At 48.7% G+C, this 13,060-nt stretch overlaps 1 protein-coding gene across 4 annotated transcripts in view; it reads left to right on the forward strand.

Moving 5' to 3' along the window:
- Positions 1-13,060, forward strand: part of LOC135366433 (uncharacterized) — a 28,793-nt gene that overhangs the window by 6,746 nt on the left and 8,987 nt on the right. The window contains exons 3-7 of one of the 4 annotated variants that reach the window (XM_064599134.1): positions 147-194; positions 3,817-3,870; positions 4,719-4,751; positions 12,378-12,416; positions 12,472-12,490. In XM_064599134.1, the coding sequence (XP_064455204.1) occupies positions 147-194; positions 3,817-3,870; positions 4,719-4,751; positions 12,378-12,416; positions 12,472-12,490 (193 nt within the window). Of the gene's footprint in view, positions 1-146; positions 195-3,816; positions 3,871-4,718; positions 4,752-5,561; positions 12,417-12,471; positions 12,514-13,060 lie in introns of those variants that run through there. The other 3 variants (XM_064599135.1, XR_010414155.1, XR_010414154.1) reach the window with 3 other exon arrangements.

The following is a 13,060-nucleotide window of genomic DNA, read 5'->3' on the forward strand; positions in this document are numbered from 1 at the left end:
GGGCAAAGTTCACAAAGTAAAAGGGGGGGGGGGGGATAAGGGTAAACATAAGGAGATGTGTTTCAAACCTAAGAAAGATGTGCGACTTCCAAAGTCTGGCTGGAAATTTACGATGAGAGTTTAACCTTTTATGCTTTTTTCCTCAGCGGGACAGGAACAACCTGGTGGTCGACCAACGAGTACATTAGTCTTGCGTAAGCATGAATATTTCCATTGCACATATAGCTGGGCCCATCTCGCAAAACTTTCTTGCGTCAAATTCTTCCTTGGATGATGTAAACGATCATGCAGCAAGGAAGTCACAAATAGTGACAGATATTGCTCACCCTCGGATACTCCATCTCTCTGCCAACACTATTTGGTGTAAGCACTACAACACACGTGCAACACTAGTGGTGTAACCGCGGCGCTTCTCCACTACCTACGTGATACCGGTCTCCTCAGCAGCCTGTGACATCGTGTGTGGGACGGCGGAAGACCTCTGACCCCACATCGCCTTACTCTTAACTGCCCCATGAATACGCATTAAGGAATTATTTAATAAGGAATTTCAAGCCGTCCTTTCTGACTGACTTTTCCTGTGGAAATAAACAGATCCCCACCCCACCCCTGCTGGATCAAAAGTTAAAACGAATGTTGAACCTAACACAAGGAGGCAAGCGAGCTGGTGTGCAGATGTAGAAGGCAACATTTCCTTGAGCTTAAGAAAGGACGAGGACGGAACAGCAACAAGACAGGACGAGGCTCAGTCCAGCAATAACAATCTTATTGATCTAACCTTTGTGGTCCCAAACAACAATTGTACATGTTATCAAGGATGAGGCTTCTCGTCGTCTTTTTGAAGTTTCTACTATCGCCCGCACTTCCCCTTGTATTAGTCAGCCTTCTGTGACATTGGCCCCTTCGCTTTGTGACCTACTTCTTCCCGTCTAGATCTTGGATCAATAAAATTGTTATTTCTGGTCTGAGGCTCGTCCTGTCTTGTTGCTGTTCCGTCCTCGTCCTTCCTAAAGCTCAAGGAAATGTTGCCTTCTACATTAAAGCGAATGCCATATATTCAAGCCTCACAAAAGCCTGAGCGACGAAACAAGCCACACATGAATAAAAGAGAGCTATTGCAACAATCTCTCTATCTCTCGCGGTTTTGAACGGCTTCGAGGTCGCGCACAAGGTAAGCAGTAGATGGATCCCATACGGCAAAAGCATACTCCAGCTGAGGCCGGACTAATGTGATGTAAGCCAGGTGTTTAATATTAGAGGCAGCAGACGAGAGATGCCGTTTCAAATATCCTAAGGTGCGGTTAGCTTTGTTAACGATCGAGCTTACGTGGATATTCCGAGAAAGATCGTTTTGCAAATTAACACCCACATACTTATATGATGTAGCGGACGAAATTACAGAACCATTAAGGGAGTAAGAGTGGTTGAATTTTGAAGTTTTCCCACAAAATGGGACGTGGCAACATTGATCAATATTGAGTGACATTAGCCACTTACTGCACCACTGATCGATGAAGATGAGGTCATCTTGAGGGATGAGATGGTCGTCGGGAGAGGAGATGCAGCGATAAAGGACACAGTCACCGGCAAAGAGATGTATGTTTGACTGTATGGACCGCACTGTACTGTACCGCACCGGACTGTATGGTCTTTCCAACCGCTTTCAAACGCACTTATTTCAGACCTCATTAGCTTTTGTGAGAATGAGGCTAGCGAATAGACCTCTACCCGAGAAACGTCATCTTGACGTTGGTAGACAGACTGAAACCGAAACAAATCAAAAGGGGAGGGCTGGGTTCCACGAGTGGGCACTTGTTCGCCCCCTCATATTGAAAGAAAAGTAGGACCGAAGGTCGCGTCCGTTTCAGGGACCATGGTAATCCCCTCAAGACCGTGGCTTTCGGGCGCGACCTTTTTTGTTCGCCCCCTAGCTAGCTTCGAGCGTAGTTCAACTCTACCAAATTGGTGGCGCTGTCGTACACCATGACGTCGTTTGTTTACAAACAGGGAGAGGTCTATTCCTGGCCTAGCACCAATAATCATGCGATGGTACCTGTAGCTCCAAGTGCAAAACTATCTAATTCTCCTGATACAACATGTACTCCGCATCGTTTGTGGCAAATGTGTGCGTAGGACCATCGTAAGTACCAGTCGTACACGATTGTAACACAACCAGGAAGCTTTACGAGTCATCCCTATGCCTAACCTTTGTCGGACTTTCTCGCTCGCCGACGCGAAACACCCCAAAACACGGGGACACATACGGACAGCACGAGAGTCTGTCGCGCCGTCCGTGTGTGTTCATGTATTTCTCGGGGCTTTCGTGTATCATGTAATCATGTATTACCGGCTAGCCTGCATTCTGTGTCGTAGTCCTGTAGCTGACGCTCACTGGATAGTTATTTACGCACGCCTTTACATTGTTTTCCTGCCAGGCGCAGACATGGAATCCCCAGTATGAAGGCTTCCACACTCTGCCCAGCCTGCGCTGAAAGAGCGCGTAGTTTTGAACGAAAACAGGAAGCTCAACAAATTGTGTACGCTACTGGACACGCGAAAATCGCGTTTACTTATTAAATTTATTCCTATTGAGGGTACGTACCGCACGAATAGAATTTGGAAAGTGCATTACCAAGGCGACACGCTGCGGGGTCTAACGTACCACGGCACGCGAGCACCACGGCACGGCCACAAAAGGTTCCAGGAATAGACATGTCTCTGTTTGTAAACAAATGAAGTCATAATGTTCGACAGCGCCACCAACTTGGTAGACTTGAACTACGCTCGAGGCTAGGAGCGAACAAGGTCGCGCCCAAAAGCCACGGTCTTGAAGGGATTACGATGATCCCTGAAGGGGACTCGACCTTCGGTCCTACTTTTCTTTCAGTAGGAGGCAGGGAACAAGTGCCCATTCGTGGAAACCAGCCCCCTCCTTTCGATCTGTTTCGGTTTGAGTCTGTCTACCAACGTCATGATGACGTTTCTCGGGTAGAGGTCTATTAGGGACCACGGTTTCTCGAAGTGGGCGCCGGACGAGATCGGTCTCGTTACTTCTCCTCTTCTGCATTACGTTACTCCGTCTTTTCAGCATGCTTTCCTCCATGGGTGCCAACGGCATGGTGTCGCGAGCGATCACGTTTTCATCCTCCTCACTCTTTTTTTTCCCGCAAGGCGAGCGCAGGATGACCGTGTGCGACGAAGTGGGCGCCCGTCTCGTCCAAGAAAAATATTGTGTACAGAGAAATTTTTTGATGTCAGTCGATAGGTTAAAGCATCCCCTTTCATGATTCGTCTAAAACGAAAAATACTTGAGTTGGGTTCAACAGCGTTATTGAGTTTGTGGGATACATCGCTAGGTTGAGAAAAGACACGTCAGACTGTATAACGGAAGCAGTAAGGGAGGGACACTGGAAGCTCCCCTCGCTCTGGACGTTCCAGGGGGTGGAGTGAGAAAGTAAAAGGATCTCAGTGGCGGAGCAGTACTTCGTTCCCGCAGTATATGTAGATTGTTCCGAAAGGGTGGGACTGACCATTGGAACTGGACATGTCTGACATTAACATAGCGGTCGCTAGGGGATGTCTAGGAAGTGGTGATCCAGTCTGTCAGTGAATCTCCCTGTGTCGTTCATAAAGAAATGACACCACACATGCGTGGTCGACTAAAATTCGAGGTGAGCTGAACCCCTCTAAGCATTCCCGCTCCGTGAAATCTTCGTAAGTGGTGCAAAGCTACTGCTGGTGTCTCTTGACGCGTCGTGTAGACTTCTGCATCGCTTCCCCGTTCATTAAAAGATGCTGGCTCTACTGTTCTTTCAGAGAAAAAGCGGCCTGTGATGACAACTTCGGAAACACAGACTGAGGACGAACACTGTAAGCGCACGTATATTTTATACGTGCATCTTTCGGGGTGCTCAACAGAGAAGGGCACTTGTATAGTGTTGGAGAAAAGCTTACGGTACACGCTCCCTCGCATTTCTTCCTCAGAGTGACTCGGCTAGCGGCGAATTTATGTCCTTGTACGTCCCTGCAATGTACGTCCCTATATGTCCCTGTAATGTCCCTGTTCGGACTTGCAAACCGGTGACTGGGATACCTAAGTACATGTCTCTAAGTCCGTACGGTCCCATTCGCTGCTAAGCGTGACACTCTGAGGAAGGAAGGAGCTGGAGCGTGTTCCGCAAACGTTTATCCAGCACTGTACCTTAGTCAGACGCACACACTTGAGATGCGAAGGCCGTAAACGAAAATTGAGGTTGGGTTTATGCTCGAAGACTGCGGTAAAGCCCTTCGTGGTGAAGCAGCGATAGAAAGGGAACGCGGTCCTCCAAAGCTTCGTATAGCCTCAAAATTGCGTGGCTACTTTCGAGAGCAGAAACAAAGAAAGGGTACACTCCGGAGACTCGACACTCGACAGCAAACAAAATAGCTCGTGCACGCTGGTCATTTTTTCCGGCGCAAGTGAACTACGTTCTTCTTCTATGGCTAAATTGAGGAATTTAGGCATAGAAGAAGCGAAGACAAGCGCTAGTCGGTAGCGCCTGCTTCGCTCCTTCTGTCTCTCCATGTTGCGTGGTTGCGTTTTTCAGCTTACGATAAGTCATATGCAATTTAGACTAAACAATCCCATCTTCAGTTGTGCTGTCTGACTAGGGTATCGATTTCAACATTAATTTCAAGTACTCGCCTTGGTACTTCATATTGCATCACATCTCTTGCAGCAGTGATATTACCTGATGAACCATTTGTGAAAGGTAAGCATGGCCACGAAACAATCCACCTTCCACGTGGTCCTGTCTTTGTACGTTCCAAGTCATAACTCACGAGTGTTTGCTGTTTACCTCAGAATTACGTGGACACGAGTATTTGTTGTAAAAACGAGGCATGCATTACGTATGCGTTGAAGTAAGGAAGCATACCGTTGCATAATGTAAAAACCCCGAGACTAGGGAACACGAAGGGACAGACACAACACGAAGTCTCAAAATGTGTCTGTTGTGTCTGTCCCTTCGTGTTCCCTAGTCTCGGGGTTTTTACATTATGCATCATCTTCACCAGCTCGTTTGCTTCCTAGTCATTTTTTCAAAGCATCCCGTGTTCGGAGCACGACCTACTAGATTATAACGACCATGTCAGAATCAGCAACCCCTATGAAGAGCCCGTCCGCACGATCTGCTAGGGGTGCTTCTCGTCGGCACGCCCCGATTGGACATTGGAAATTTGAATTCTGAACGCGCAGAAGCGTATGTACGACTACCGTAGCAGACGACAGCGATAGCGCCTATGAAAACGCGTAGAATGATGATGATAATCAACCTCAGAATGAAACATCTGTGGAACGTCCACAGCTTGTACAGAAATACTAAGGTAAGCTGAAGTATAAAGTATTGTAGAAGTTGAGGAAGCAATAACTGGGACGATGAGAAGCGCCACCGCTACTGTCCAAAAATGCGGCGCTGGGAAGGGGTGCCCACGACATGGTCGTTATAATCTAGTAGGTCGTGGTTCGGAGACGGCACAGAGATACCGCAAATAGCGAAGTATCGATGTTCCCATACTTACAGTTGAACATGCTTGGCCACATATCACCACCCCAACTCTCCCGTTAAACCGAATTCCCCAATTCTGATTAAACCGACCATCAAAAGACAAGAAGAGGGCTCAAAATCGTCTGCTGAGTTTCGTACTATCAAGGCTACGCACAGGACATATGTCAGAATTTGAAGTGTGCTAAAATAGTGAGGCGGCCAAGGAACATGGAAATACGGGATGTCACCGGACGACAGCAGACGGAAAAAGAAGTGTCTAGACGGTGGATTAACCGTTGTGGCATCCCATCCCCAAAAAGGATTGTGTCCTTGGCAAAGTACACCTGCTGCAGACAACCAGCGGGAACAAAGGGTTCCGGGCAGACGGCTGCGAGCGTCCACCCTTTATAAGGCGGACCCAAGGTCGGCAGCGGGCAGCTTGCGCTTGGACTTCGTCGGAGAAGCCGGTTCAATGCTCATTCTCATCCTCATGTTGTATTCTCTGTTTTTCCTGTGCATAAATGTTGTTTGTTGTTGCCCAGTTGCAATCACCTCCTTCCTCATCATAAGGGAAACTTCACTGGCGCAGTCGACAGGATTGCAACATTCACCATCATCGGCGGCGCAGACACGTGCAGCACGGAAGCGGACGGTACAGCGGGAGAGAGGACGAGTCAAAGCAACATCTTTGTGAGAAGCTTTGGGAGCTACGGCTCGAAGGAACAGCATCTTCGGAGCGGCATCTGTGCTGGAAGCTTCGAAGGAGAAAGTTGTGTAAGACGGCACCTAAGTGGGAGGTCTTACGTGAGCTGCGGCTGGGAAGCGGCACCTAAGTGGGAGGCTTCAAGAGCTACAGTGAGACGGAGTGGCACCTAAGTGGGAGGCTCCGAGGACCACGGTCACCAGGCACAACACGTCACGGAAGACAACAAAGCAGGTAGGACTCGGTTCCGTTTTCTCTGAGGTCCACCATGTCTGTAACAACAAGGTCAGGGGATAAAAAGGTCCAGACTCCCGCAGAAGTTGTTGTAGACGAAAGTGGGACTAAAAGTGGTCAAAAAGAAACGGATGTCAGGATAAAGGAGAAAGAAATGGAACTCCATGCGTTGCAGCTTCAAATCGAGCTGGAGAAGCTAAAGTTAGCGCGAGTGCAAGCGGGTGACGTGGCTGACGTACGCACGAACGGGACGCGGCTAGGGGAATACGCGAAGGAACTGCGTGCCGCATTGGCGCCCATGCCGACGTCCGACGCCATGGTGCCCGCATGGTTTAAGAACGCAGATACGTTGTTCGAGGCACTCCAAATTCCTGAGGCGGTTCGAGGTACGATCATCTTACCTTTTCTCAATGAGAAAGTTAGAACGTTTGTCGCTAGTCAGTCGGATGGAAGCATAATGCTTTATAGGGAGCTAAAGGAGGTTGTCTTGAAAGAGCTCAAACTGACAGCGAATGAGTATAAGAGGCGTTTCAACACGGCTAGGAAGAGCGACGGAGAGTCATGGAACCAATTTGCGACGACACTAGAGACGTTTTTCGCATATTATGTACAGAGCCGACAAATAGAAACAATGGGCGACCTGAAACAGTTAGTCACTGCAGACAGAATGAAACAAGTAATGTCAGATGACATGCGTAGTTACATTGTCCAAAACGAAACTAACTCTTGGCTAAGACCTAAAGAAATCGCAGAACTCGCGGAAAACTATGAAGAGAGCCGTCTGAGCCATAGGGCATCAAAGCGAGAAAATGCGGCGCCAGTTAAGAGTGTAAGTGAGCGAGAAATGAATCCAGCTAGCACTGCGGTGAACAAACCGAACAAAGGAGACCGGAAACCTGTGAAATGTTTCAATTGTGGCGGTGTGGGTCACATGATGAGGGACTGCCCGCAGCCGAAGCGTAGGAAAGCGCATGAAAGGGCAGCAGAAATCAAGGAAGATGCGTCGAAGCTCGTCGCTAGGGTATCGTGGTTAACTCCGACAGAACCAGATTACGCGAGTAACAGGACAGAAACAAAGGTTGTACACCTTGCGATTGGCAACAATGCTATCGAGGCGCGGATAGACTCGGGCGCGGATATTACGGTGATCAGGCCGGACCACCTCCCAGAGGATTATGTATCAGACAGTAGTGGCACGGTCAAGTTGAGGGGCGCATTCGGTCCTGCGATCACGGCAGATTTGGTGTATGTCCCACTCAGTCTAATGGGAAGGCAGGGAAACGTGAACCAACAAGTGATCACGCTATGTGCGGTTACTGAGCAGTTGACAAAAGGTGTCGGCGCGCTGTTAACCCCCGAGGACTATGGAGAGCTCAGTAAACTAGAGAAAGAACAAGAAAGCGACGCGCAAGAAATTGTAAACCTGGAACAGGAAGCAGAGGCGGAGTGCGTGAGAGAACCCAATGTCGTTGACTGCATAGAACTGGAAGAGGAATATGAGGACGAGGCAGGTACAGTTGCCGTTGTGACAGTCGAAGCTGAAGAAAGTAAGGATGTAGGGCAAGCACGCTCCGATTTTAGGACAGAGCAAAAGAGCGACCCCACATTAGCGGACGTCTGGGCACAGGGAAAAGTCGGGACCCATGGAATAGTGATCGAGGACGATCTACTGTTCCACGTAGATGAAATTAATGGCCGGAAGGAGAAACAGCTAGTACTCCCCAAGTCACGAAGGGAGGAGGTGCTGCGCCTTGCGCATGACATGCCATGCGGAGGGCATTTTGCAGAAAGAAAAACGAAACAGCGCATTCGATGCGGGTTTTATTGGCCTTCAATGACAGCTGACATAAAATCCTATTGCCAGAGTTGTCATTCCTGTCAGGTGTCATCCATTCCGAGAGCAAATGATCGAGTCCCAATCACACCGCTAACGAGGCCGCAAGTGCCCTTTCAGATAGTCTACATGGATTGTATTGGGCCATTAGAACCTCCTTCCTCACGAGGCCATCGCTATGCTCTTTGTGTAGTTGACCTGTGTACACGCTGGGCTGAGGTCGTACCGCTACGGACGCTTACGGCGAAAATGACCTGTCAGGCACTCGTAGATATCTTCGCGCGATATGGAACTCCTGAGATGATATGCTCAGATCAAGGTACAAACTTCGTAGCGAAAGTGACCGTGGAACTCCACAAATGTCTAGGCATAGAAGTACGGTTCTCCACGCCCGAACACCCTCAAAGCAACGGGATCGTTGAGCGCTGGAACGGCACGTTTAAGTCAATGCTAAGACATGTGATTGCCACCCATAAAAGAGAATGGGATCGCTACATACCTTGCCTATTATGGGCCTACCGTGAGGTACCACATGACGTAACGGGAATGTCTCCCTTTGAACTGATGTACGGACGGAGCCCAAATGGCCCATTAAGCATCTTACAGAAATCATGGACAGGGCAGTGGACGCCGCCGGACGGTCTAAACACGTCGCCCACACAATACCTAAGGGAATTGCGGGACAGAATGGTAGAAGCCGCGCGTGTCGTAGACGAAAGGTCGGAACGGGTGCAAAGACAATACGCAGAACGGTACAACCTCAGGACTAAAGATAAAACGTTCGAGGTCGGGGATGAAGTACTTATCCTAGAGACAGGGCTCACTGGAAAAATGACGCCGAAATGGCTCGGGCCGATGAAAGTGAAAGAAAGACGTCGCGAAAACAGTTATGTTATTCAGCAACGGGATGGTACTGAGAAATGGGTACACGCGAATAGGCTTAGACGCTATTATGCTAGGATCAACAGTGTCGGGGTGATATTCGACAACGACGATGAGTTCGGAGAAGTATTAAGCACCCCGAATGTGAAACAGACGAAGGTAGGCATAGATGTGAAAAACATTGAGAGTGCGCATCTCAACCCCAATCAGAGCGAAAGGTTAAGACAGGTTGTCGGGAAGTTCGCCCAATGTTTCTCAGAGAAACCGGGCAGATGCAGGGTGGGTTCGCATAAGATAACTTTGATGCCTGGCCAGAAACCTAAGCCTACGTATCCGTACAAGGTGCCTATCGCGCTTAGAGACGAAGTGGAGCGGCAGATAGAGCAACTTCTCGAGTGGGACTTCATATACCCAACAGAGAGTGTATACGCGCATCCTATAGTATGCGTCGCGAAACGGGATGGGTCCGTCCGAATGTGTATCGATTATAGGCAATTGAACACATTCACGGAACCTGATAGTTTTCCCATGGAGAACACCACTGAACTATTGTACGAGGTAGCTAAAGCGCGTTACATCACCACTCTGGATCTAACGCGTGGGTACTGGCAGATCGCACTTGATAAGGAATCTCAGAGACTGTCGGCTTTTGCGTCCCCGCGCGGTCTCTATGCCTGGAAGGTCATGCCATATGGGTTGAGGAACTCCGCGGCGACGTTTCAGCGCGTCATGAACGAAGTCCTCCGGAAACATAGGGGTTATGCAACGGCCTATATTGACGATGTGGCCGTGTATTCGGAAACCTGGGAGGCACACCTCGAGCACCTCGAAAACGTTCTAGAGACAATTGCGGAGGTCGGGTTGGTGATTAATCCGTCGAAGTGCAACTTTGCTCAACCGAGTGTTAAATACCTCGGACATGTTGTAGGATCGGGCACGCACTCACCGGATCCGGAGAGAGTAAAGGCAATACTGAATCTAGAGCCGCCTAAGACTAAAACGGAATTGCGCAGTGCCCTCGGGTTATGCAACTACTATCGGGACTACATCCCTCACTACTCAGAAGTGGTTCGACCACTTACGAATCTGACTAACAAAAGGGTGCCGAATAATATACCTTGGGACATGGAAGCGGACAACGCGTTCCGCAAAATGAAAATGGCGCTCGCGACGGTCCCGAAGCTGGCGGCACCCGACCCAAACAGGGGGTATGTACTAGCCACCGATGCGTCTGAGCGAGCTGTCGGGGCGTGTCTCTCCCAGACAGTAGACAGCAAAGATGTGCCGATCGCATTTCTCAGCAAAAAGCTCACGCCGACACAATCACGATGGTCGACGATAGAACGTGAAGCGTATGCGATCGTGTGGGCATTAAGTCGTCTGGATACGTGGTTGTTTGGGGCCAAAACCAAGGTATTAACTGACCACAACCCTCTCACGTATCTGTGTGGCTCAGCATCCTCGAGTGCACGTTTAACACGTTGGGCGCTTGCCTTGCAAAAATACGATATTGAGATCATACATATTCGGGGCAAATTGAATAAGTGTGCCGATGCATTGTCCAGGTTAAACGCTACTTCCGAAGGAGCGATTGGGCCAACTTAGAGGGCACATACATTGTTGTATATAATGGTAAATTGCCGGTATAGCAAATAGTCTGTGAAATGGCCTGGTGGGCCTTAGAACGTACTGGACTGGGTCCTATCCTGTGTGTGCTGTGAATGTGGCTCCGCTGCGACAGACGTTGCAAGCGGTGAAGTGTGACAAATTCTGGATTTTTGTGGATTTTTAATGTCCCGCGACATCAAGTGTCTAGTGACATTCTTGGCAGGGAGGTGTCAGAATTTGAAGTGTGCTAAAATAGTGAGGCGGCCAAGGAACATGGAAATACGGGATGTCACCGGACGACAGCAGACGGAAAAAGAAGTGTCTAGACGGTGGATTAACCGTTGTGGCATCCCATCCCCAAAAAGGATTGTGTCCTTGGCAAAGTACACCTGCTGCAGACAACCAGCGGGAACAAAGGGTTCCGGGCAGACGGCTGCGAGCGTCCACCCTTTATAAGGCGGACCCAAGGTCGGCAGCGGGCAGCTTGCGCTTGGACTTCGTCGGAGAAGCCGGTTCAATGCTCATTCTCATCCTCATGTTGTATTCTCTGTTTTTCCTGTGCATAAATGTTGTTTGTTGTTGCCCAGTTGCAATCACCTCCTTCCTCATCATAAGGGAAACTTCACTACATACATTCATCACTCATGGGCTTTTACTTCGCGGAGAGGAGCCACCTCAGTGTGAGCACTGTGGTGAACTTCTCTGTCGTACATACACTATTTTCATATCCTCACTATGAGGCCCATCGTCGACACCATTTTAGACAGTTCTATTCACATTATTTACCTCATCACCCAGCCCTATTGCTTGGTGATGAGGCGATCATCCACTTTCGCAGAGTTTTTAACTTCTTGACAGATATTGGAATCTTAAACGTTCTGTAGTTTCAGAATTGCAGTTGTAGACAGCTTAATATGTTTCCTCACTAGTTATATTTAATTTTAACTAGTCACATCACTGCCAAATAATGTTTTGGCGCATTATGACCTTTGTTGTCGATGCGCAAGAAAAAAAAAAAGAAGCTCGAATCATCATTATCATCATCCCAATTCCCCACATCACCACCAGCAATGGGGTAGAGTATATCGCCCCGGCGATGAAAACTCTCCATTCATCATCTCAAAATAAAGTTGTTGTTGTTGCTCGGCCACACGTTGGGGAGGCCGGCCGGACTTGGTGGATCCGTCTGCTGAATCCAAGGTATGTATAGGAACCTGGCCCAGGACACCAGTAACTTGAGTTAGGGTACAAGTCGCGTGGACACGGCGTCTTCTACGAGGAGCGGTTAGTTATTAGTATTGAAATGTCGGCGTATGTCAGAGAAAGCTCAGTTGGGCAAAACTTGTCCACATACTGACCACAACTGTTATCATATTGTTGCTGAGCAGAAACGACCAAGGTATGCAGGCTGGTAGTTGGTGACGATTCATACTGAGTGAACGGGGAGCAAGAAGGAGAAAGACGAGAGATCGCCTCTCGTCTCTGTTGTTCTTGCTGCTTTTTCACTCAGTGTCAGCTGAAATGTACGTTTGCCCGCATTGTTCATCCACCTTCGTGAATTTACGTTGCGATGTTTGACCCTCCCGTGCAGAAGCGTGTCCTCCTCCTGCGGTTCTTAAAGAAGGTAGAGGTGAGTGTCTTGAAACTTTTCATTGCAGTCCAGACAGTATGTTTTCCTCTATTAGGCATGCCTTTAGCTGCGCAGTAAGTATACACAGCGTTCGTTGGTTTCTGTAGGCAGATGATGCTGTATAATGAGGGGAAAAAGCCATTAAAGAAACAAGTAAATGACACTAGACGTGTTTGAAATTCAAAATTGCAGATTAAGATGGCTTCTATGGCTGCACGCAGAGAAACAGATACCCATGGAACGATGCGGAAGCACCAGAGGACATGTGTTTCGCCGTGTTTGCGGCTCGTCCGCTCTGGGTAGCTGCGCATCGTTCGGAATTCGCAAACCAGGGGTCGCTCAGCGAGCGATATACACCTGGGAGGGTGACTGAGCACTCCTCAACGCCACAGTGCAAGCCAGTGAATTATAATGAAAAGCCATTAAAGAAACAAGTAAATGACACTAGACGTGTTTGAAATCCAAAATTGCAGATTAAGACGGCTTCTGTGGCTGCACGCAGAGAAACAGATACTCATGGAACGATGTGAACGAAATGTGAAGAGCGTGCCCAATTCACTAAAGTTCATGATAACTGACAGATAGCCGAATATCATGCTTTTCGGAGCACCTGACCATAACGCGCGATGACTTTTTGAGCGCAA

Source organism: Ornithodoros turicata, chromosome 8 (genome assembly GCF_037126465.1).
Source record: "Ornithodoros turicata isolate Travis chromosome 8, ASM3712646v1, whole genome shotgun sequence".
Taxonomy (NCBI): domain Eukaryota; kingdom Metazoa; phylum Arthropoda; class Arachnida; order Ixodida; family Argasidae; genus Ornithodoros; species Ornithodoros turicata.